General features: G+C 45.8%; 1 protein-coding gene across 3 annotated transcripts in view; it reads right to left on the bottom strand.

Moving 5' to 3' along the window:
• Positions 1–26719, bottom strand: part of LOC126457413 (uncharacterized) — a 40351-nt gene that overhangs the window by 3001 nt on the left and 10631 nt on the right. The window contains exon 3 of one of the 3 annotated variants that reach the window (XM_050093684.1): positions 25441–25535. The exons of the other annotated variants lie outside the window; for them this stretch is intronic. Coding sequence (XP_049949641.1) covers positions 25457–25535 — 79 coding nt within the window. The 3' untranslated portion in view covers positions 25441–25456. The remainder of the gene's footprint in view (positions 1–25440; positions 25536–26719) is intronic. 3 annotated transcript variants of the gene reach the window in all.

Below are 26719 nucleotides of genomic sequence, written 5' to 3' on the forward strand. Positions count from 1 at the left end.
TTTTTTTATTTTCAGACAATTATTATCTGTCCGTCCGTCCGATGCGAGGTAACTGCGCCGTAGTATGGGGACGCTAAACCTAAACAAACATCAAAACACCTAAATCAGGCAAGGTAGAAGAATCTTTCTACCCATTCGCCAAGTGTACAAGTTAGGTGGGTCGACAACATATTCCTGTCATGTGACACACATGCCGTCACCAGTGTCTTATAGAACATATCAGACGTGTTTTCCTGTGGAGGAATCTGTGATCAAATGTTTTCCGTTCCCACTGGAGAGGCACATCCTTTCGTCTACTAATCGCACGGTTTTGCGGTGCGGTCGCAAAACACAGACACTGAACTTATCACATTGAACAGAGACGTCAATGAACGAACGGACAGATCATAAGTTTGCGAAAATAGAGAAAATAAATTTTTCACTCGAGGGAAGACTTGAACCACAGACTTTTCGTTCCGCAGCTGCTCACGCTAACCACGGGACCACGACGCTCCTGAGCTCACACTATCCTTGATGTTGCATATCTTGCGCATGGACTACTCGGCTTGTATATTTTGCTTATTTTTTTGTAGTTCCACACAACTTTTTCCTGTTTTCTCGATTGATCTGTGTTCAGTTTTTCAAGGCTTATCCACTGTGCCAACTTATAACTAAATCTGGGGGGGGGGGGGGGGGGGGCGGCGGCGGCGATGGGGAGGTTCCCTTGTCAGTGTGAGTGATTATTCGTTATACTTTCAAGTTTTCTGCATAAATGTAAACAACTTGGTTGAACATCCGGAAGCACACCTTTAAAATTGTGCTTTTTATGTATAGTTTTGTTGACACAAGCTTTTAAAGTATTCTTGTTTATGTCTCAAAAAAAATGGTTCAAATGGCTCTGAGCACTATGGGACTTAACTTCTGTGGTCATCAGTCCCTAGAACTTAGAACTACTTAAACCTAACTAACCTAAGGACATCACACACATCCATGCCCGAGGCAGGATTCGAACCTGCGACCGTAGCAGCCCCGCGGTTCCGGACTGCGCGCCTAGAACCACTAGACCACCGCGGCCGGCGTTTATGTTACAATCAAATGGATTAACTGGAATACTGTGTTATCTAAATGGTCCTTGCCTTCTGATACAAAGTTCTTTGGTAGCTAGAAATATATTTTTTGGTTATGGACTGTTGAAACTCAGGTTTTTTTTTAATTTTTATTTTTTTATTTTTTAGTGTGCAAGTCATTTAAGTCAGAGTTCAGGCACCTATCAAGTAAAAAGCCCCATTTATTCAAGTACTTTTGTTCGTTATAAATAAGAAGACAGCCATTTCCAAAAATGTAAATGGAGACGTAGCAGGGGTACTTGGCGCATGGTTACAGCTTCTGAGCTTCTCACATTTACCACTGTGACGTGTATCGTCCAAATAAATTTCAATCACCTGAATTAAATCTGCAATCAACAAAATCTTCGACATACAGGACAAAACAGAGAGTGGGAACTTGTCAAAAATCTCAGTAATGGAAAGTCTACTGAAGTAGTTGATAGTTTTTGAGCCAGTTCATTGAACTTCGGAAGCTGATAAATGGAAGTCTTTAACTCTTGATGTGACCCCACTTCTGTAAGATTAACCAGGTGAAGGATGTCTTAAAACAGCAACAGAAATGACCTATTACTGTGTTTGACAATGGTGATTAAAAATATTCCCATAGTTGTGTTTAGAGGGTGGGAGAATGTGTGTGGCATATTTTACATCAAGAATTAACTATGGGAAAGTTCGCAAATGATGCAGTTGTGAAAGGAGAACAAAAGTAATGTGCACAAATAGGTACAATGACTCAGAGTGGAGTGAATGGACAATTGGCAGCAATAATAACAGTAGAACACCTACAATTATTGTTCAAGTGGAATAAGACACACACACACACACACACACACACACACACACACACACACACACAACACTTTACACAGACATGACCACCTTCTCTAGCAGCTCAGACTGGTCTGAGTTGCCAGAAATGGCAGTCGTGTGTGCGCGCGCGCACACACTTCTTAAGAAGGCTTTGGCTGGAAGCTAAATGCATAACAGGCTTTTCATTGTGCCTGTCTCCATCTTAACGTTGAGTAGGAATCTACCATTTTCCAAATATTGTTTATATTCCAACCTGGAGTTTTCAGTATGTATCAAGGTCTGTTGACCATTTCATGTTTTTGACTTTATGTGGAGCAAAGTACAACATCTGCACAAAGTCATACCATGGTAAGATAGCCACCGCCTCCGCCTCCTCCTCCTCAATACACGTTCTGCCCATTCCAGCCTTTTAATCTTAATGTACCTGACAATGTGTGTTTCAATATAAAGATTACATAATTCATAGTTTAATCTCCTCCTTCAGACACCATTTTCTTCCACTCGTGCAAGAATTTGTCTCAGATCTTTAAAACACGCCCAGTCCCCTTTCATCAAATTTTGTTCGAGTCCACGTTCCAGCACTGGCCTTACTAAAATTTGGTAAATCATAACTTTTGTTTTCTGATCAGCAATTTAGGTTTCAGATATTTTCTGTGGCCATGATAGCACTTGTTAGGTGACAATATTTGTTTCTGTATTTCAGAACTGATTTTGCTCTTTATGTTTACTTCTCATCCAAGGTAAGTGAAACTATGCACAATATCAAACTTATATGAATGAAGTTCTATGGATGGGGTTTATTTAGATAACCTTTCTTAGTTACAGGCATATACATAGTTTTCCCTCTGTTTATCTGTAAATTCATCTTACTAGCAGCTCTTCCAAGACTTTAAAGCTTTCATTGCTCTTTGCTTTCTTGCAGTTATATAATCTGCATATGCCAGCACCTGTACTGTTTTATGCAGGACAGTCCTTGTTTGATGCTGCCGCCTCTTGTAACCTTCACCAAGGTCACGTTAAACAGAAGGCAGGATACTCCATCTCCCTGTTTTCCTCCACTTTTTTATGTGATCACATATTCCGTATTTTAATTTGACTTCAGGTGTTTTCTGTAGCAGCTTTTACTATGGCAATCAATTTATTAAGAATTGAAAACCCTTCCATTGCTATATACGGCTCCCTTCTGTCAATACAGTCTTAGACTGATCTGAAGTCTATATGGATGCAATGTGTTTCAGTTCCAAATTCTTTGCATTTTTCTAGTAATTGCCATATTGTGAAGATCTGATCAACAGTAGATCTTCTCTGATGAAACCCATGCTGAGTCATCAAAAGCATTTTCAACATAGATCATAAACCTGTGAGAAAGGATGTTTGAGACTATTTTACATGCTGTAGGTAATGGGCAAATTTCCATATAGTCAGAACACTACATAGCATCACCTTTCTTTTGTACTGGATGTATGATACCAATGTTCCAATCATCAGGGATACTTTTCTCTATCCAAATCTTAATTCTAAGCACACAGAAATGTTTGACAAATTTCTTTCCTCCATTTTATGAGTTCTGCTTTTTTAGATCCATTCCTGAGGCCTTAATATTCTTCAGCTTCTTGATGGCTGCCTCACTTCCTCAGCAGTTGGTACTGGTTCCTCTGTATCTGAGTTCTGTGTATTTACAGAGGGTAAGATTCCTTGGTTCTCAAGCTGTACCATCATTCAGCAGTTACTCAAGATGTTGAGCCCATTTTCTCCATCTTGCTTCATCGCTATTCAAAACTGAACCATCTGTTTTTCTACCCCAATTCATCATTGGCTGGAAATCCTTCTGGCTCTTATTTAGCTTCAGATAAAAAGCTACTACTTTATCCATCTCTTTCAGCTGCTCCATTTCTTCAAGTTTGTTGTTTCATGCTTGCTCTTTATGCAGCCACTTTTCTTCTCCTCTTGCTCTTCGTTTACTTGATGCATTCTCCCATAGGCTTCACTTTTAATTCCTGTTACTAGTGTATACTCTTCATCAAACTAGCCATTGTGTATGGCTTAATCTACTATTCCCAGACCTTCATTAGCAGCATTTGTAACCTCTTAGGTTTTCCATATTTCCTCGATACTGTTATTTAAGAGTGTCAGGTCTTCAATGAGTATATCAGATAATCTTTGAGCAGATCTGGCTCCTTGAGCTTACCAATATGGAATTTTCTTGCACAAGACCAATTTACCTTCCTTTGTTTAGATGTTTGACTTCTGACTGTTGCTATTACAAGGTAATGGTCAGAGTTAACATTAGCACTCTTACAACTTCTAACATCCATTAGACTGGACAGATACCTTACCTATAAGGATATGGTCAAAATGGTTAGAAGTAAATCTGTCTTGAGATTTTCAATCATTTTATGTATATCTTTATGTTTAAAAGCTGCGCTGCCCACTACCCTATTTCTTGAAGTAGGTGTAAGAGTCCGATCCCACTTCATTAGAGTTATCATGCAGGCTGTATTTTCTAACACAAGAGTGATATTAATCTTTACTTATTATAGCATTAATATCTGCAAAAATTGTCTTTCAGTCTCCCCTTGAACATTCAGTGTATGCTTATTTAACTTGTCATAAAAAGCATCTTTTTCCTAACTCTCCTCTTCAGTTGGAGAACAAGACTCTAGCTGAAAAATTTTCCTCAGATTCCAAGTCGGAACAATATGTGCGATTTAGCCTGGACGTCTGTAATAAGATGGTTTTCCTTTTACTTACAATAAAATCAGCACCAAACATGTGATATTTCTCTTCGCAGCTATAAAGAACATCATATGATCTTTCTCTATCACTCCTTCACTTAACCATTTCAACACTAGGAGCTGTAATATCCTGTCAGTTTTCATCCAGCTGATCAAGTAATTTCTGTAAAGCTCCAGCTTGATAGGTGGGTAGAACATTCCATGATCCCAGTCTCAAGTTCTTTAGGCATCTGTCTGTTACAGACAGGTCAAGCTGGCTATTTCTTCATAATATTTCCCCATTTTAAAGTGTTGTGAACTTTCTTTTTCGCCCTTGCATGACTTAACCATATACAATGAGTGTACATGTTGTCCAGGGGCCAAGGCATGAATGTGCATGCACTGGACTCTGTAGGGATACAGGCATTTCCTATGTTGTTAGTACATTTCTACCAGCAGAAAATATACCCACAGTACCATAGATTACTCATTTGACCCTTGGAGTGTTGAAGTGCTTGTATTTATATTATGGGAAAGAGCACTTTGCAGTGTAATAGTGTTTTGATACAACTGATGCTTAATGAGAATTCTTTTCTTCATTTCGATTATTTGTGTGTTGTGTGACTCAGTACCTATCCATCTGTTATTTACTCTGCCTCGCACTGACTAGAGCTTTGCATGTGGCTACCACAACTGGACAATCTCCGGTGAAAAAGCATGTGAGGAGGATAAACTGAGAGAACTATTAAAGTTAAAATCATGTTTGTGAAAATCAAAGGCATGTGCCAACAACAGGTGGTAGGATACCCATAGCTAAGTGGAGGAAGCAGTGTTGCAGACCACGCAGCTGGTACGTAGTAGAATTTTAGAATAGTAGGCTGAATAAATTAAGACTTTCATACGATTTGAATATTCGAAGGAATGCAAGTTTATAAGAAATGAAATTTTAGTTTTTGCCAAGAAGTGCTAAGAGAACAGATGGTTGGAGCAGTCACATTTTTTCAGCATGAATAATGGATCACAATTCAAAGTGAACTGTATCAGGACTGTACTTTGTGTTTTTATTTAAACTATTGAGATTGAACTATTACGAAACTACTCATTATTGCTGAAATGAGGGAGAAGGCAATAAATTCAATTTCGAATAACAATGGCAAACATTTGTTCTGTTTTGTTTTAGGGTGCAACAACAACTAAGGTCATATACGGCCATGTCAGAACTGTAGAACATGAAGATGAAAAGGAGTTAAAAGCAACTACTTGCTGAGCCCAATCGATGGAAGGAAAGACAACTAAAAAACAGACTCTTGGAGAAAGGGCCACAAAATATGCCACAGATGTAACAGAGGTCCTGAACTACAGGTTAAATATCCTTCACCATACTGTTATGCTGGATAAAAAGTAAAACACAGTCAACACCTCACGTGTAGTTCGCTAAAATGGCCGAAAACTCATGGCAAACATACGCCTCACAGAGAGAGGTGGTCAGCCAAGCCGCAGGGAGATGTTTGATTTCTTTAATTCCCAGAGCTTGTTTCCATGAAGGGAAGACCAGTGGTGATGTCAAAGTGACATCACCTGTTGATAGATAGCAACACAGATTATTGGAGGGAACGGAAGAATCAGCGGGCCGAGGTTTGAGGACTGCAGCTTTGGCATTAGCTTCAGCGGCCTCCTTTACCAGGGACTCTCAAACATACTGTGACTGCATAAAGAGTAAGCAAGTGACAGCATTCCCAGACCCGTTGCACTAAGGTATGGACATTGTACAGCAAACAAGGGCATCTCTGAACGGCACAGAGGGTGAGCAGATAAAAATTGAAAAGCCCGCGTCTTCAGATGTACTGCATGGCTTGATACAGGGGAAAGAGATCTTCTGTAAATACTGAGCAGTGTTCCAGAAGCTATACCAAAAATTGTAGGTGTCAATGACAAAAGCACACCCAACACCACAATCAGTCTTAAGAGTCATCATTGTACACAAAGGTACTACTGCGAAGGTCATGAAACTTACAGTGTACAGTGATAGAGCGAGGCTGGAGTAGTGTCCTTAGAAACAAGCCAAGGTGAACACAGGCCACCACACAAAGCCAAGGTGGTTAACACCCTTCGAGAAAGTGAATGAAGGCCAAGGTGAACATAGGCCGCTGCATGAAGCCAAGATGGTTTACACCCATTGGTAAAGTGGCAGATAGTGTGAAGTTGGGAAGCTGCTGGAGCAAGAACTGAGAGGAAACTCCAGGAGGTAACAGAAGAGGGACACACCCCATACTGGCAAAGGAGGACACACAGAATGGGTGGCCAGGCACAGCAGTCAAATGGCATGCCTATCTGCTGAGGAGAAAGTCGCATCAGTATGGCAGTGGGATTTCAGCAGCTTCTGCAAATGGACTCTTAACCAGGCTAGTGTAAAAGGTGCCAGTGACCAAACTGATGCCATGATGGTGGATTATATTGAGACGGCGTATGATGGATGGACGTGCAGATGCATAAACGAAACACACACAGTGTAGTTTCAAAAGGACAAGGGATTGATACAAAAGGAGAAGGGTGGTCCGATCGCTCCACAGGAAGTACCACTGAGGACACATAGGGCATTGAGGGACCAGGTATAGTAGATGGACAGGTAAGACAAATGGGAAGACGAAGTTTGCTATCAAGAATGAGCCCCAGGAATTTCACAGTTTCACCAAATGGAAGAGCAATGGGCCCAAGATTTGAGTATGGTGGAAGCAACCCATTGTGGTAACAGAAATTCACACAAATGGTTTTGTCAAAGTAAATGTGAAAGCCATTGTGATTCTTCATGAGTAGAGATAATTGAGACCATGCTGAAGATGCCCCTCAAGTAGAGAAGTCTGTGGAAATGGGAGCCAGAGATGACTGTTGGGAGACAGACTATAATAGGGTTAATGGTGATTTCGAAGAGGACGACACTCAGGATGTTACACTGAGGTACACCTTTTTCCTGGATAAAGGTGTCCAACAACTCAGAACCCACACAACTTGAAAACTCTTGTCTTAAAAATTCCTTAAGAAACAGGACAGGTGGCCTCTGAAGACCCCAGGTGTAGAATGTATGGAGGATACCAGTCCTCCAGCAGGTGTCTTATGGTTTCTTCAAATCAAAAAACACAGCCAAAGTCTGGCATTTACACACAAAACCATTCATGACATGATGCGAATCTTCATGTTTTGGCGGCGCAAAGACTGTTCCATTAAGTTTCGGATGTGCAGATGCAAGAATTCTCCTTCTTCTAATATTTTGGCTGTTAAAGTTCAGCCATCTTCATCTGAGTGAGCCGCAAGACTGCCGCTCCAGTGCTCGCTTCGTCCCTTTATACTCGTGTACTGTGCAACTTCGCATGCGGCCACAGATGCAAATGCGCCAGAGACGTGCACAATGCGCGAGTTACATCTATGACTCCACAGTCGATCGGTGTTGGCATGTCGATATATCATTGTGAGCTGCACAGTGACGACATCTTTGCGAGTTTATTACATCAAGTGCCACATTCCATGATTTATCAAGGTTGAAACCACTATCTCTATTAATTAAATTCAACATCAAGCGAATCTCAATTGCCTCCTTCACTGTTGAGTCCCAAAAAGATTATGTAGTTGCCAGAATTTCGATGTTGTCATACAACATACTGTGACCAGTGCCAATACAATGCTCTGCCTCTGCCAACTTGTTAGGTTGTAAAAGTCGTGTATACCTCCGGTGTTCTATACATTTTTCTTGGACAGTACGAGTTGTTTGTCCAATGTAAGAAAGGCCACATTCACATGGAATTTTGTAAACTCCAGATTTTCGGAGCAGCAAATCATATTTGACAGAGCCCACAAGTGCAGCTGTCTTGGGTGGAGGGTGAAAAATCACTTTTACTTTGTGTCTGCTGAGAATCTGTCCTATTTTTGATGAGAGGTTACCTACACACGGCAGGAAGGCTATCGATTTAAAGGTTTCTTCGTCTTCTGCTTTCTCTGTGGCCTCTTTCGGTTTCATTTTCTGTGCCTTCTGTATTTGCTGTGGAGAGTACCCATTGTCTTCAAACACTCTTTCTAAGTGGGAAAGTTCATCTTGCAGACTGCTTTCGTCAGAAATAATATGCGCTCTATGGGTCAAAGTTCAGAGAACACTCATCATCTGGGCAGGATGGTGGCTCGATAGTGAAGGAGGCAGTTGAGATTCGCTTGACATCAAATTTAATTAATAGAGTGGTTTCAACCTTGACAAATCATGGAATTCAGGACTTGCTGTAATAAACTCACAAAGACATCATCACAGTGCAACTCACAATGATATATCGACATGCCAACACAGATCAACTGTGGAATCAGATGTAACTCGCGCATTGTGCACGTATCTGCGGCCAAACAACGTCTCTTGCGCATTTGCATCTGTGGGTGCATGCGCAGATGCACAGTACACGAGTATAAAGGGACGAAGCGAGCACTGGAGTGGCAGTATTGCGGCTCACTCAGATGAAGATGGCTGAACTTTAACAGCCAAAATATTAGAAGAAGGAGAATTCTTGCATCTGCACACCCGAAACTTAATGGAACATTCATGACATGGGTTGCAAAGTGACAAGACTCAACTGCAGCATGGCGTACCTGAAATCCACATTGTGCAGTGGTTAGTAAATTGTGAGACTCTAGCTAGCCACCATACCAGCTGGGCATGAATTGCACATTCCATCACTTTGCAAACACAGCTGGTGAGAGAAATGGGACAGTAGCTAGAAAAAGGGCGTTAGTCCTTACCAGGCTTAGGTATGGGTATGACTGTGGCTTGACGTCAACTTTGAGGAAACATGCCCTCTGCCCAGATGTAATTGCACGAATGAAGGAGAAAGTGTTTGCCCGCAAGAAAAAAGGGCTGCAACATCTGAATGGGAACAACGTCCGGCTCTGGGATGGAGGATCAGGATGAAGTGAGAGCGTGATCTAGCTCCCTCATAGTAGAAGAGGCATTTTAGCACTCATGACTGAGAAGAGAAGAGTATCGCCTGGGCTTCCTGCACTCATTTCCAATGGAAGAAGGTAGGGGGATAGTGGGTGCAGCTCGAAATCTCCACAAAATAACGGCCCAAGTGTTGGAGGTAGCAATAGGGTCCATGATGACTTCATCTGCTACCAACGGGCCGAAATTAGGGAATGGACCTCGGTCCCAGAGAGCTGGAGCTGTCTGAGATTAGTCCATGTCTGATGGTAGAGTGAGTGGAACTGTTAAGAGAACTAACATTGTGGACACAACTGTTTATATCTAATACAGTTTGCCATCACAGGAAGACTTAAAATCATGGAGAGCATGTCACAGCGTGCGAATTGTGTTGTGGCATCCCTCAGTCCATCAAGAGACTGGGACACTGAGGTAAATATGAAGTGCAAGAAATAGAACATTATGCAGCAGTAAGGATAACATTGGTAAAATATCGACCTGGTCATCACAACAGGGGAAAAATTATTCATCAAATGTCACCAGGTAGAAGTAAAGCTCCAGTCGAACCTCAGAAAGCTGCTACTTGGATTTGCACGTAGGTGGGGTAGGAGACAGCAAACAGATAGCACACGGGAAATGGTTACTTGAATGTCAGAAAGGATCATTCGAGACGCCGAGCAAGTTGGACAATGCAGAATGAGAGGTCCAAATGGGAATAGTTGTGCGTGGAGTCTGAATGGAATATGGATATACTAGTGTTAAGGCAGACGAGGTGGAGTTGATTGGGAAAATCAGTCAAGAGGGCACACCTTTGACAAGTTCTGTGTGAGCCTCAAAGAGGACGGTGTGCATTTAAGTCACAAAGCAGCAAAAGAGAACAGATGAGCAGCACGACTCCCCCATGAGATGGAATGCCGTCCTCAGGGGGTAGGTCAAAGTGGACCAGGAAGAAATGCGAGTGGTTGAAGCGATCATGAGGATGCAATTTTGTTTTCTGGAGGCAGGGGATAAGTGGATGCTGCAATTCCAAGAGCAGCTGTAATTCCTCCTTGTTGGATCTAAGGTTGCAAACATTCCATTGGAGTAAAGTCATGATGGAGAAGGGAGAGGAGGGAAAAAGTGAAGCGGTGTCATCTTGGCTGCTGCCAAGCGCCACCCTCCGAAGACACACTGCTACAGGGCACAGAGGTTGGAGGATCCTGGTCCATGTGATCTACAAAGGCAGTGGCATTCTCCCTTGTTCGATCAGCAGAGCCCATGGCAGAAAAATGGTTGGTGGTGAGCACCAGTCACATTGAGATCAGCCAGGTGAGGGTATCTTGCAGCAACAACTTTACAGAGGATCTCAGAGTCAGTTAAGGAGAAGACCGTCTGCCCTTGTTTGATTTCTTGGAGCCTCTGCAGTTGGCAAAGACAATTCAGATGTCTATTGGCTGGAGGGGCATAAAAAGTCTTTGCAGGAATGTTCTTTTGGTCCTTTTCAGCTTCTCAGCTGTGTAGCAGGTGATTTCACTGCGGAATATTTTACAACTGCAGTGCTGAATTTGAGGTCTCATGTCTGCTTGGCCATGTCCATTGTGGAGTGAGATGTAGCAAGAACTGTACTGTAAGTGCCGGTGGTAAAACGCAGGGCTTCCAACTAGCCAACAACTTGTGAGTGACAGGTATGACACTTTTTCCTTCACCCAGATCTCCTGAATGGCCAGCTTATTAAGATATACAAGACAATCTCTGAAGGAGGCTGCATGGTCGCCATTGCAATTGATACAGTTGGGAGGATGTTTGGTTGGTTGGTTTGTTTGTTTGGGGTATAAAGAGACTAAACTACAAGGTAATCAGTCCCTTTTTCCTGAAGCAAACAAAGCTCAAGGTAAAACAACACCCTAAGTATGTCTGGGAAAGTAAAACAGGAAAATGAATGGGGAACCACACCTAAAAAGAAAGCGGACTGGGTGGGGGGGGGGGGGGGGGGGGGAGACCTCGGGAAACATACACCACAAGGAAAAGTAGGAGGAGGTATTAAACACGTAGAGCAGATGGTCTGGTCTGGCTGATCAAAAGAATAAAAAGAGGATGAGCCAGCCACTGTGCAACACACTAAAATGACCACCCCAAAACAGCAAGGGAAGATGAACACACATAGGAGAAAGACAAACAAGTTGGTTGGTTGGTTGTTTGAGGTTAAAGGGACCAAACAGCAAGGTCATCAGTCCCTTGTTTCAAATAGACTCCATTCTGCTAACGGGACATCTCAGTATAGTCAGAAAAATAAAATGGATAAAGGGGAAACGGAAAAGGGCAGTCACGTTGTCATTAGTAAAAACAAATGAGGGAAGTTGGCAAGAGAACGAACCCAACACTATGCTGAAACAGCATAGGCAAGACCACCTGTGACTTAAAGGTACAACTGCTATAATGCAGAAAGTACGTATGGGAATAGAAAAACTAACCAAGCCTTAAAAAGAAGGGGTAAAAACAGAGTAAAAGGGAAAGAAAAGAGGATTCCGGTCAGGGAGGTGAATCGGGAATCTCTGAACACTGCCTACAGTGGGAGACACCCAAACACTCACCGCCCTGCCCCAACACCAGAGGGAGATTAAAAACTTTAAAACTGAGAATAAAAACCACTCTCCCGGAGGAAACCTAGAACCAGAGAGACCATCCGGGAATCGTCAGCCAACATCAAAGGTAAAGTGTGGGGGAGTCTGTACTTAGCACGCAGAGCCAAAAGAAGGGGGCATTCAACCAAAATGTGGGCCACTGACTGGAAGGCTCCACAACCACATAGCGGGGGAGGCTCATCACGCAAAAGGAAACCATGGGTCAGCCTGGTATGGCCAATGCGGAGACGACACAGTGTGGTCGAGTCCTTGCGGGAGAGGCTAAAGGAAGAACGCCAGGGGCCTGTATTCACCTTAATGGCACGAAGTTTATTAGACAGTGGAGTAGCCTCCCAAGAATTGGCCCATGACTGTGCAAAGTGGGATTTGATGTGAAGCCGTAAATCCGCTGCAGGAGGGGTTACAGAAAATGGGGGGTAAGTATCTGCTCCCCCAGCCAAACGATCAGCGAGCTCATTACCCGGGATACCCACATGGCCCGGGACCCATAGGAAGTCAATGGAACAAGCAGCACGGTGAAGATCAGCGAGATGGTCATGGATGGCAGAGACCAAGGGATGGCGCGAAAAACACCGGTCAATAGCAAGAAGGCCACTCATCGAGTCCGTACATAACAAAACGCAGTTGTGTTGGGATTGTTTAATAAAGGTAAGGGCCCAGGAAATTGCCATCAATTCCGCAGTAAACACCCCACATGAGGGTGGCAGTAGATGATTTTCCGTTCCAACAAAGGACATGAAGGCATACCCAACATGATCAGCAGATTTAGAGCCATCAGTGTAAAAAACAACAGCATCCCGAAACTCCCATAAAATTTGGCGGAAAAAGGAACGGAACACCACCGGGGGGATGGAATCTTTCGGACCGCGGCGGAGATCCATCCGAATTCGAGGCCGAGGAACTAACCAAGGAGGGGTGGAGGGGAGGGAGCGAGGAAGACAGGACAAAGAAGGAAGCCGAAAATCACGGGTAAGAGACGCAAGGCGCAGCCCAACCGGTAAACCCGCCCGAGGGCGGGAGTCAGGCGGGCGACGTCCATGGTCTGGGAATAGGATAGAATAGGAAGGATGAGCGGGAGAAGAACGGATAGTAAGGGCATAAGACACCAGAAGCTGGGACCGCCGAACAAAAAGGGGGGGGATCCCAGCTTCAACCAGGAGACTATCAACAGGGCTAGTAGGGAAGGCACCGGTGGCCAAACGGATACCACGATGGTGGACTGGATCCAGCACGTGCAGCGTGGAAGGAGCAGCTGAACCATAAACTTGACAACCATAGTCCAAACGTGACAGAACTAGAGCACGATAAAGACGGAGGAGGAGGGAACGGTCCGCACCCCAGGAGGAGTGGGCAAGGAAGCGAAGGACATTGAGTTTACGGAAACATCCTACCTTCAGGAGTCTGATATGGGGCAGCCAAGTGAGCTTGTTGTCGAAAAGAAGACCTAGGAAACGAAACTGTGGAACCACAGGCAATCTTTGTGCAGCGAGATAGAGCTCTGGATCAGGGTGGACCGTAGTACGGCGACAGAAGTGGACCACCCGCGATTTTAAAGGAGAGAATTGAAACCCGTGGGAGAGGGTCCATGCAGAGGCACGCCGTATAGCCACCTGGAGCTGCCTTTCTGCAGATGGCATCGAGGAGGAACTAACTCAAATGCAGAAATCATCCACATACAGGGCAGGGGCGACCAAGGGACCGACAGAGGCCACAAGTCCATCGATAGCAATGAGGAAAAGAAGGACACTCAAGACAGAACCCTGTGGGATGCCCGTCTCCTGGGTCCGTGGAGAACTAAAAGCAGTACCAACTCGAACTCTGAATGACCGATGGATCAGGAACTGGCGGATAAAAATCGGGAGTGGGCCCCGAAGACCCCACTGATGAAGGGTTAGTAAGATGTGATGGCGCCAGGCCGTGTCATAGGCCTTGCGAAGGTCAAAAAACACTGCAACCAAATGGCGGCGCTGGGAAAAAGCCTGCCGAACTGCGGATTCCAAGCGAAGCAAATGATCGATTGGAGATCGTCCCTCTCGAAAGCCACATTGGTAAGGGGACAATAGATCCCGAGATTCGAGGACCCAAGTGAGCCGACGGGCTACCAGCCGTTCAAGTAACTTACAACCAACATTGGTCAAACTAATTGGCCGATAGCTGTCAACAGATAGGGGGTTCTGACCAGGCTTAAGGACAGGAACCACAATGCTATCCCTCCACTGAGAAGGGAAGTCACCCTGGAGCCAGATACGGTTAAACACCCGAAGAAGATGGTGCCGTTGTGGAGCACTGAGATGTTGAAGCAGCTGGTTATGAATGGAATCTGGGCCAGGAGCTGTATCATGAGAAGCAGATAGAGCAGAAAGAAATTCCCATTCAGTGAAAGGTTCGTTGTAAGATTCTGACTCACAAGTGGTGAAACATAAGGTGACAGCTTCAGCCTGCTGTTTTTGATGAAGGAAAGCAGCTGGATAGGAGGCCGACGCTGATGCCACTGCAAAATGGGTCGCAAGATGTTCTGCGAGAACTAATGGGTCCGTACAAATGCCATCTGGGAGGTGAAGGCCTGGGAGGGTGGACTGCCGATGGCAACCTTGGAGAGAGCGAAGTGTAGCCCATACCCGTGACAGAGGGACAGTGGAACCAAGGGAAGAAACGAATCGTTCCCAACATATCCGCTTGCTCTGTTTGATTAAATAACGGGCTTTAGCGCGAAGGCGCTTAAAGGTAGAAAGGCTGGCTACAGATGGGTGCCTCTTAAAGTGTTGCAAAGCTCGACGGCGATCACGGATGGCAATGGCAATGGCCGTACTCCACCACGGGACTTGCCGACGACGAAATTGTCCAGATGAGCGCGGGACAGCAAGGTTAGCAGCGCGAACAATCGCGTCAGACACGTCACGTAGGACGTCATCAATACAACCCGACAAAGAGGGAGAAAACTCTACCTGTGCAGTATATAGAGGCCAATCGGCGCGGTGGAAAGACCAACGAGGTAACCTCTCCATCGGGGAGCGGGAAGGGAGCGTGATAATCAACGGGAAATGGTCACTATCACAAAGGTCGTCGTGTGGCGACCAGTGTAATGAAGGGAGGAGAGAGGGAGAAGAAAGAGAAAGATCAATGGCAGAAAAGGTACCATGACCAGCACTGAAATGAGTAGGGGAGCCATCATTAAGAAGGCACAGGTCGTGGTCTGCAATAAATTGGTCGATAAGAAGACCTCGTCTAGATGGAAAGTCACTGCCCCACAAAGGATGATGAGCATTAAAATCCCCAAGGAGGAGGAAGGGAGGAGGAAGTTGCTGAAGAAGGGTGGTTAAGGCAGCAGGTGTAAGAGTCCTGTCAGGAGGGAGATAAAGATTGCATACTGTGACTGCAGAGTCTAAGTGGACCCTAACAGCAACTGCTTCCAATGTAGTTTGGAGAGGAATCCACGTGCTAGCAATGTCTGTACGGACCAACGTACAAACGCCACCAGAAGCCCGCAAGGGTCCGACACGATTTCGACAGAAAACACGGAACCCACGGAGGGTCGGTGAGTGAGCATCAGTAAAATGAGATTCCTGGAGAACCACACAAGCTGCTGAGTAGGACGAAAGAAGGGATTTCAATTCCGGAAGGTGACGATAGTAGCCATTACAATTCCATTGGAGAACCACAGAACGATGGTTTAAATGAGGGCTGAACACGCTAAATCCAGTCATACCGCCGGGTCCCCACCCGTCACCGACAAGGAGGGGGCGACATCCATAAACGACAGCTCAGAATCCGGTTGTGAAGCCGGGGAAGGGACCTCCGGTGACACCAGAGGCTCTTTGTCCCGGGACTTATGTTTCTTCTTCTTTTCAGGCTGAGATCGAGGAGGGCTGTGTGGCATAATGGAGTCAGCTGCAGCAAGATCAGGAACAGAAAGAGACCGGGCGACCTGGGGGCCGATAGACCGCGGCTCTCGCGGTCGCCGCGCTGCAGCAGACCTTTGACCTGGAAGGTGCCGGGAAGGGGCATCCCGGGAGAGGCGCCCTTGACCGGCAGACGCCGAAGGAGTGTGACACTTCTCCGGCTGGGGAGGGGGAGCGGCGCCCAGAGGAGAAGGTGTAAGAGCCGCAGGGGAGGGGGGAAGGAGAGGGGTCCGGGACGGGGGTAAGGAAGGGGGAGGAAGGGATGAAGATGTAACCAAGGCGTAACTAGATGTCATGGACACAGGGTGCAATCGTGCATATTTCTTACGGGCCTCTGTGTAGCTTAAACGATCAAGAGACTTATACTCCTGTATCTTTTTTTCTTTCTTATAGACTGGGCAATCTGCTGAACGTGGAGAATGACTACCATGACAATTTACACATACAGGAGGGGGAACACAGGGACTCCCCTCATGGAGTGGACGTCCACAGTCACCACAGAGAGGGTCCTGGGTACAGCGAGAAGACATGTGGCCAAAACGCAAGCACTTAAAACACCGCATAGGAGGTGGGATGTACGGCTTCACATCACAGCGATAGACCATAATCTTAACTTTCTCAGGAAGGGTATCCCCTTCAAAGGCCAGGATAAAGGCACCAGTATCAATACGATTATCTTTAGGACCCTTCTGAACACGCCGAACAAAGTGAACACCCCGCCGTCCGAGATTGTCCCGAAGTTCCTCATCAGTTTGAAGGATGAGGTCTCTGTGAAAAATCACACCTTGTACCATATTTAGAGACTGGTGAGGGGTAATGGACACGGGAATTGTGCCAAGATGGGTACAGGCACGAAGGGCCGCAGATTGGGCAGCCGAAGCAGTTTTTATCAGTAATGAACCCGACCGCATCTTGCTCAGGGAGTCCACTTCGCCGAACTTGTCTTCAATTTGTTCCACAAAGAATAAAGGTTTGACACTGGTGAAAGTATCTCCATCAGTCCTGGTGCAAACTAGATAACGGGGGAAAGGTTTTGCCCCTAGACGACGGGCCTGACCCTCCTCCCAGGGGGTAGCCACGGAAGGGAAGGCCGAAGGGGCAAGAGAAGCAGCACTTGAGGAATCAGTACCACGCAGAGAGACGGCCGCAGAAGAGCGGCCAGAGGTTTGGACCCTTATGCGTTTCATCTGCATAGCGTCCGCCCTGATACCACCCACTCCGATCAGGGGCTCTCCTCACGGGCGCCACCCAGCCACAGCAAGGGCCGTCTGGCACGGCGGCCATTGCCGGGAGTTCCGATGCTCCAGGATGACGAGCAACCACTCCAAGGCATGCATGAGGAGGTCACAGCTCAGGTATCAGAAGTGTGATCCCTGTGTGTTCAGGGGGCTCAACCAAAAGGGTACATAGCGACCCCACCACACGGGCTGGCTACCGTGCTGGCTATGCACCCTAGCATCAGACAACGACGTAGAAGAAAAGGTGGAATATACTAGGAGGGCACACGTCGGAGACACTAGGTAAGGTGCTCTTCCCCAAATGGCTCACACTACGGAAGAGAAATTTTGGAAATGAGGTCAAACCCCAGAGGGGGACCAAGGAATGCCAAAAGGAGGAGATGATTACGCAACAAAGCCAGAGTGTAAAACCATCAGAACCAGGAGGATAGCGGGGGCCAACATAAGCAAGGACACCAATAGAGGGAGAGGAGAGGGCGAGGGGAAAGGGGTATGGAGGGGAAAGGAGGGGAAGGGAAAGGAAATGCAGCCCGGGAGAGAAAGAAGGCTGCAATAGCTCGGGGCCCCGTGCTCGCCACGCACGTATCCACGAAAGAGTTGTGGACCCCCTGGGGGGAAAGACAAACAAATGGAAAGAAAGAGTGACAGAGTTAAAATGGGGGGGTGGAGGCCTCAGACAGAAGGCCAAATGCCCACCCTTAGATGGTACAATACACCCCCCCCCCCCCCCCCCCCGAATAAAACAAAACTAAATCTGCTGTTGAAGCATAGTCACCCGACACCGAAAGTAGGGTGCTGGGAAGGTTAAAAGCCCACCGCAGAGTGGCTAAAATTGAGCAGTCCAGCAAGATGTGGACGACAGTCATAAGGGAGCCACAGCAACACCGAGGTGGGTCCTCACAATGGATGAGGTAACCATGTGTTAGCTACATATAGCCAATGCGGAGCCAGCAAAGGACAACAGATTTCCTGCGACTGGCTTGCATGGATGACAGCACACATTCGTCATCTCCTTGATAGCACAAAGTTTATTTGGTGTACTCAGGGTGCGCCATTCTCCAGTTCGCAAATCTGGTCTTCTGGCAGGCCAATCTCCAGAGATGGCTTACTGCTGGCCAGTTTGGCCAGGCGGTAAGTAAGTTAAAGAACCCGGTATCCTGACATGTTCTGGGGTCCAAATGAAGGTCACTGAGCATCCACAGTTGCAGAGGGCATAAATAGAATCCTAGATTAACAGTACCAAAGGATGTCTCTAGGGAAGCACTGATTGAGAGCTTGTAGGTTGCTTAAGGGGTCACTACAAATGATGAAGGACTCACCAGAGCAGGAGCGGATATGATCAAGAGTGTAATAGATGGCAACCAACTCCGCAGTGAAAACTGCTGCATCCGTCGAGCAAGGAGCATTGTTCAGTATGGCCAACATGAGTTTTTAAGTGAAGTCAAGAAGACCGTCGACCAGTATTCCATCTGTGTAGATTATTTCTAAGCCCTGAAACTTGCCGAGGAGCGAGAGAAAATGCTGGTGGAGAGCCTCAGGTGGGACTGAGCCTTTGAGGTCTTGCAATAGGTCTAGCCGAAGCAGTGGCCAAGGTATGGACCATGGGGGTGTATGGAAGTGGGCCTGCATGATAAGTGGTAAGGGGAAAGCGTCGAGTTCATGAAGAAGTAACCGGTCAAGGATGGGAAAGGGATTCCCAGTTCTGGGCCACCTTTGTGGGAGATGGATTGCAGTGTTGGGGAAAAGGAGATAATTTGGAGGGCAAGGTGAACTATGTATGTGGGCACTATAATTTGCGAGCAATAGTTGCCGCCGGAGCCGCAATGGAAGAACACCAGCTTCCACAAGGAGGCTGTTTACGAGGCTCGATCGGAAGGCTCCTGTTGCAAGGTGAACACAATGGTGGATAGGGTCTAGTAGACTCAGTTCAGAGAGTGCTGCTGAACCATATACCATGCTCCCATAATCAACATGGGAATGTACGAGGGCTTGGTACGACTGCAGCAGTGTAAGACAATCAGCACCCCAGTTGATGTGGCTCAGGCATTGAATAAGATTAAGGGGCCACCAACACTTGTCCTTAAGCTGACAAAGATGGGGAAGCCAACTTAATCGGGTGTTGAAGACCAGTCCCAGAAAGAGGGGCGTCTTCACTACATCTAGTAGTTGGTCATCTAGGTGAAGTTCTGGATGGGGATGGACGGTACGATGATGACAGAAGTGCATGACAAGTATTGACAGCCGAAAACTGAAAGCCATGACCAAGGGCCCATGACTACACCTTCCATATAGCCCCCTGCAGTCGGCGTTCAGCTGCAACAGTACAAGAGGAGCAGAAGGAAATACAAAAATAGTCAGCCTGTAGGAGGGGAGATTTTGACGATCCTACTGCTGACATAAGACTACTGACGGCAATTAAGAAGAGTGTGACACTCACGACAGAGCCCTGCAGGACCCATTCTCTTGTATATGGGATGCACTGTGGGAAGCACCGATGCGAACTCTGAAAGTACGGTGCAACAAAAAGTTCTGTATAAAATTGGGAGCAGGCCCTGGAGACCCCACTCACGCAGAGGATGTGGTGTCGCCAAGTGGTATCATAGGCATTCGTGAGGTTGAAAAAGATGGCAATAAGGTGTTGTCGCCGGGGAAAGGTCAACTGAATGGCAGACTCCAGGTACACTAAGTTGTCGATGGTGGAGCATCCTTGGCGAAAACCACCCTGGGACAGAGCCAGAAGGCCCCGAGACTCAAGGAGCCAACACAACCGTCGGCTCACCATACGTTCCAGCAGCTTGCACAGAACGTTTGTGAGGCTGAGGGATGATAGCTATCAACATCTAGTGGGTACTTCCCGGGCTTTAGCACTGGAATGATGGTACTTTGCTGCCATTGTGATGGTAATTTGCCATCGGTCCAGATGCGGGTGAAGATGGTAAGGAGGTGGCAGTGGGAATCTGCTGACAGATGTTTTAGCATTTGCAATGTATGCGGTCTGGGCCAGGGCACTAAGAAATTCTCACTGACTGAAGGGAGCATTATAAGGCTCGGGTTGGCATGGAGCGAAAGATAAGTGTTGTCATTCCACCCTCTGAGGAGAAGAAAGGTGGGGTGGTAATTCTGAGACCTAAGAGTTGCAAGCATATTGCTCAGTTACAGGCTCTGCAATTATGTCTTGATCGGCCGATACAGCTCCATTTGTGGAAATTCCAAGTACACCTGCAGGGTTCTGATAGTTGTCAAGTTGTGGAGCTTGGTCCAAACTTGTGAGGGAGAGGTTCATCTTCCAACGGTGGTGACAGTGTTCCCAACACTCCTGCTTCCTTCGTTTGATGAGGCGACGAACCTGGATGTCGAGCCGTTTGAAGGCAATAAGGTTCTCCAGGGAGAGGTGGTGCTTATGATGTTGGACGGCCCACCTACGGTCTCTAATGGCCGCAGCGATTTCTGGCGACCCCCAAGGCACCGACTTCCACCGGGGGCAACCAGAGGAACAAGGGATTGCCCATTCAGTTGTGGCAACAATAGTATTAGTGAAGACATGGATCACTTTATTGATGGTGGCATGCAACGGATACTTAATGTTGGTGGCAGATGTGAAGGCATCCCAGTCAGCCTTGGGAAGAACCCACCTGGGCAAGTGTCGAGAGGAGGGACACTGGGGTAGGGGGGCAGGACCACAAAAGTCATCACGTTCTCTCCAGTGGACAGTTGGGAGAAGACCAGGGCTGCAAACCGAGAGATCAATGGCTGAAAATGTGCCACGTGCCACACTGAAATGTGTGGGGGCACCTGTATTTAGGAGGCAAATGTCGAGTTGTGTTAGTAGGTCCTTAACATCTTTGCCATGGCCAGTAACCTTGGCTCCATCCCTCAAAAGGTTATGGGCATTAAGGAGAAAAGGTGGGGGAAGTTGCGAAATGCGTGCAGCCAAAACAGGGGTAGTGCTTCACCATCTGAAGGGAGGTAAATGTTACAGATGGTGATTTCCTGTGTTGTCCCTCACCGTGACAGCCACAGCTTCTAAAGGTGTTTGAAGGACACAGGTTCACTACAGACAGAGGTAAGGATGAAGATGCCATGGTTCCACAGGAGGATGATGCTTTCTGTCGTCTCGGTTGGCATGGAGAGAGCAAGAAGGCAAATTGGGCCTCATCACCCCCTGTCGCCACTGGTTGAGTGTTGGCATCCAGTACCATTGCATCCACGGCGTTGATGAGATCTAGGTCCTCAGGGGACGCCAGAATCTCCACCTCATCCTTGGACATAGGGCCATGGGGGAGTGCTGGTACGGATGGCACTGGAGGCTCTTGTTTCTTAGCAGACTACTATTTTGAAGTTTTGCCCTCTAGCTGCTTCTTAGAGGCTTGCTGGGAGGGCTTCTCAGAAGTAGCCTCAGGGACAGAAGAAGACCTTGAAGTCCATCAACCAGCAACCAGCGGCTCTTTCAGCCACTGGCGGGTGTCCGCTGGACTACTAGGGGGGTGGGGGACAACTATGGAAGGTGGAGTCCCAAGGGACCCCTTCCGCTTGAGAGTATCCAGAGAAGGCCATTGCTCCTCTGGCTGGGGGGAGGGGAGCAATGTCCCTGGCATTTTGGGGGGACGAGCACAATTGCCCTTGTGAGAATCCCTACCACAGGTTACACATTTGGCTGTATGTCAAATGGCTATCTGACTGCGGTTGTAACGATGATACTGGTAGCAGCGCATTGTGTTCGTAATGTGCGATTGGACTGAACTTTCACAGCCTGCTCTCATCTTTGAAGGAAGTACTACTCTCTTGAACGAGAGAAGAAGAGTGCATGTAGGCACTAAGGATGCATTCCAATAGACTGCAATGATGCCCTTATCAGAGAGGTAAGTTTGGATTTCTGCCTTGGTCAGACCATTGAGCAGCCTAGTATAAATAACACCACACAAAGCATTTTCATCTGATGGTCCTCGTCACAAACAGGATAGCCATGGAGGACTGAAGCTACAAGCAGTTGTTGTGCTTGAGAATCGTACACTGAAGCTGGCACAGTTGTTAGATCAGTTACTGCTGCTACAATGGTGGATTATCAAAATTTAACCGAGTTTGAATGTGGTGGTTTAGTCTGCACACAAGCTATGGGACACAGCATATCCAAGGCAGCGATGAAGTGGGGATTTTCCTGTACGACCATTCAACAAATGTACTTAAAATTTCAGGAATCCGGTAAAACATCAAATCTCCAACAGCACTGTGGCCGAAAAAAGATCCTGCATGGCGAGACCAACAACAACTGTAAATAATCTTTCAATATGACATAAGTGCAATCCTTCTACAAATTGCTGCAGATTTCAATGCTGGGCTATCGACAAGTGTCAGTTTGCGAACCATTCGACGAAACATTAATATGGGCTTTTGGAGCCGAAGGTCCACTCGTGTATCCTTGATAATTGCATGACAAAGCTTTACACCTCATCTGGGCCTGTCAACATTGACATTGGACTGTTTATGACTGGAAACATGATGCCTTGTCTGACGAGTCGTTTCAAATTTTATCAAGAAGCCACCTCATGAATCCAGGGTCCCCACATGTGAGGAGACTGTTCAAGCTGGTGGAGACTTTAATGGTGTGGAGCATGTGCAGTTGGAGCGACAAGTGACCCTGATACATGTAGATACAACTGACAGGTGACAAGTACTTAAGCATCCTGTCTGATTACCTGCATCCACATTCATGACCATTGTGCATTCCAATGGACTTTGGCAATTCCAGCAGGACAATGCGACAACCCACAAACCCAGTATTGCTACCGAGTGGTTCCAGGAACACTCTTCTCAGTTTAAACACTTTCGCTTGCCACCGAACTCCCCACACAGGAACATTAGTGAGCATACCTAGGATGCCTTGCAATGTGCCATTTCGAAGAGGTCTCCTCCCCCTCATACTCTTATGAATTTACGGATAGTCCTGCCGATCGCATGCTGTGAATTCCCTCCAGCACTACTTCAGACGACATGCCACATCGTGTTGTGGCATTTTTGCATGCTCATGGTGAACCTACACAATACTAGGCAGGTGTACCAGTTTCTTTGGCACTTCAGTGTAAGTAGTCTCCAAAAGAGAAGAGCCATTGCGTGGACGAGAACACGACTTCACCGGGCTGGCAACTGCATCAGCACGTTTCTGAATAATAATTGGATTAACTGTAGCAAAGGACTGACCTCTTTCAATATGAGAAACCATGAGGACATGATATGCAGCTGGGAGTGCCTTTGAATCATTAGCATCATTCGTTTACATTTAGTACATACCGACTGAGAAGATATGATGTTTGACTCATTGCGAGTAAATTACCCATGACTGCCAGTGTCTCTGATGGTTTACTCCTTCCAACGGAGGAGACTTAAAGAATAAGACAGAACTGAAGCACTTTCAGGTAGAAGTCGAGAAATCTTCGTGAATACAGATTTCAAGTCAGGAAGGCTGTATGAACATAAAAAAGTTGTAGCCTTAGTATGGTATCTTTATTCTCGTGGACTCTTCAAGCAGTCCAGTCAAGTAGCACTAATGTGTCAAACAGTTTTGACATTTGTTAACAGCTGGAGTGCTGTAGCGTATGCAATTAAATTGTGAAAAAAGAGCAAGTTGCAGTGTAATGAACAGTGTTTTAATACAATTTCGGTGACGAGTTCTTTATTTCAACCAGATTTTAAGTGTGTTGTGCGATTTAGCCTATCTGCTCAATATTTACTTCTCCTGGCACCCATTAGAGACTTACATGTCCTCTGACTCTTACAAAGGAACCTCCCCATCGCACCCCCCTCAGATTTAGTTATAAGTTGGCACAGTGGATAGGCCTTGAAAAACTGAACACACATCCATTGAGAAAGCAGGAAGAAGTTGTGTGGAACTATGAAAAAAATAAGCAAAACATACAAACTGAGTAGTTTATGCGCAAGATACGCAACCTAACAGGAGATTGTGATCTCAGGAGCGCCGTGGTCCCGTGGTTAGCGTGAGCAAGTGTGGTACGAAACGTCCATGGTTTGTCTTCCCTCGAGTGAAAAGTTTAATTTTTTAATTTCAGACAATTATCAAAGTTCAGGCACTCACACATAATTTCGCTCTCCAAAATTCCAGGACATGTTTAGATTTGCTTGAACATATGCAGGATTTGACAGTCTACGCACGGAAAAATTTGGAAACGTTAAAAACATATGTTTTGACAGAACACAGGGAAAACTGTGCGACTGTGAAACTGTTGCATTCATTTGTTGCAGTTTATGTGACAAACTTATGTTTTCATCACTTTTTTGGGAGTGATTATCACATCCACAAGAAAAACTAAATAGGGCAGGGTAGAAGAATCTTTTTACCCATTCGCCAAGTGTACAAGTTAGGTAGGTCGACAACATATTCCTGTCATGTGACGCACAAGCTGTCACCAGTGTCCTATAGAATATATCAGACATGTTTTCCTGTGGAGGAATCCGTTGACCTATGACCTTTCGATCAAATGTTTTCACTTCCCATTGCAGAGGCACGTTCTTTTGTCTACTAATCGCACGGTTTTGCGGTGCGGTCGCAAAACGCAGGCACTAAACTTACTACAGTGAACAGAGACGTCAATGAACGAACGGACAAATCATAACTTTGCGAAAATAAAGAAAGAAAAATTTTTCACTCGAGGGAAGACTTAAATCAAGGACCTCTCGCACTGCAGTTGCTCACGCTATCCATGGGACCATGGCACTTCTGAGCTCATAGTTTGCTGTGATGTTGCCTATGTTGCGCATAGACTACTCAGTTTGTATATGTTGCTTATTTTTTTTTCATAGTTCCACACAACTTCTTCCTGTATTCTCGATTGATCTGTGTTCAGATTTTCAAGGCTTATCCACTGTGCCAACTTACAACTAAATCTGAGGGGGTGTGATGGGGAGGTTCCCTTGTTAGAAATTAGGACAATCCTCTTTCTTTACATGCATGTTTAACGTTTTATGCCCTAGTGGCAATAAACTTACTGGTGTCTTAATACCTTCTTTGTTTCATTTGTTTATTGACTTAGAAGTGATATATTGTTCTGAGACACGAATTTTAACATACTGATCTTATACATAACGAAATATCCATATACATTCTAGAACATACCTCTCATTTTAATACATTAGGCTTCTTCAACATGACTACGTGGCCTCAGCACAATTCGTGGATCAGGTTCCAGCATACGTTCACTTTCCTCAACGCTGAAACAAATGAAGCGTGCAGCAAGCTTGTTAGCAGCATTGTTAATAGCACACACATTAAAAAACTGTTAGCACAGCTCTGTTAAATATATCAGTGATGAGCAACAAATGCTATAATATGTATCATTTAATGTCTAAGCTCATCCTGGAAGTGTCAAACTCATAGTTAATGAAAATAGTACAGCAAACTACTTGCAGAGAAAAATCTTATTTGTTATACATACCATGCTTACAAAAGAAAAGAAAGGGCAGGTATTTCGTGGTGGATTCTAATTAAAAATTCAGCAAGTATAAAATTCTCCAGTTACAGACTTTAGTACTAATCATTCCATTCCAAAATGCAAATATTTCACTCTTGCAACACAGAAGGTAATACCCAAGCTATATAACGCTTGTGCGTAAGAAATAAAGCAATTTATCTTTGGAAACCAAAGTATTAGAATATATCAATACAAAAAGTTACTAAAGTGTCTTAATACGCATGCCCTACAGAAGTAGAAACAACGTAGACCACAAAATGTAACAAATGGACAAAAAGTTCTTGCACTGTTATTCAGATAAATGAGGGGTTTTATTAAGGATTTGCAGAGGCATGTTTTTGATAAGTGAGACACTGCCCACATAGCTGTCACAATTCCTCCCATGCCCCCCCCCCCCCCCATGAATTTCCTCCACATCCCTCCCTCTGTCCACTTCCTTCTCTCCCTCACTTTGTCCTCCTCCTATCCATCTTAACCTGTCCCCAGCCATGCTAATCGGCATGTGTAGCCCTTACAGTAAAGGGCAATAAAGCAGGCCAATAATACTCTAAGGCAATATTGCCCCTCATACAGGGTAGCCTACATGTCGGGGCCATGAAAGCTGTTTTATGGTCCTGGCATCTAGGCTTCTCCGCAAGGTAGGTCGATTTGGTAGGTAGGCCAGTAATGTTATCACACAACACACCTGTGATGAAGGGCAGCCTACAGGCCAGAGGCTAAAAAAAAAAAAAAAACACTTGCCTGTATCTCTGATCCTACTGGAGTTATGTTTTATAAGCCCCCTAGTGTTGATAATCTTAAGGCCTGTTGCGCACGCACACGCGCACACGCACACAAATCACGTACCGTACGTGTCTGCAGTCTGAGAAAGCTGAAACTACACTGTGTAGTTTCAGCTCTCTTGAGACTGCAAACTGTGTGTGT

This window comes from Schistocerca serialis, chromosome 2, assembly GCF_023864345.2.
Source record: "Schistocerca serialis cubense isolate TAMUIC-IGC-003099 chromosome 2, iqSchSeri2.2, whole genome shotgun sequence".
Lineage (NCBI taxonomy): Eukaryota > Metazoa > Arthropoda > Insecta > Orthoptera > Acrididae > Schistocerca > Schistocerca serialis.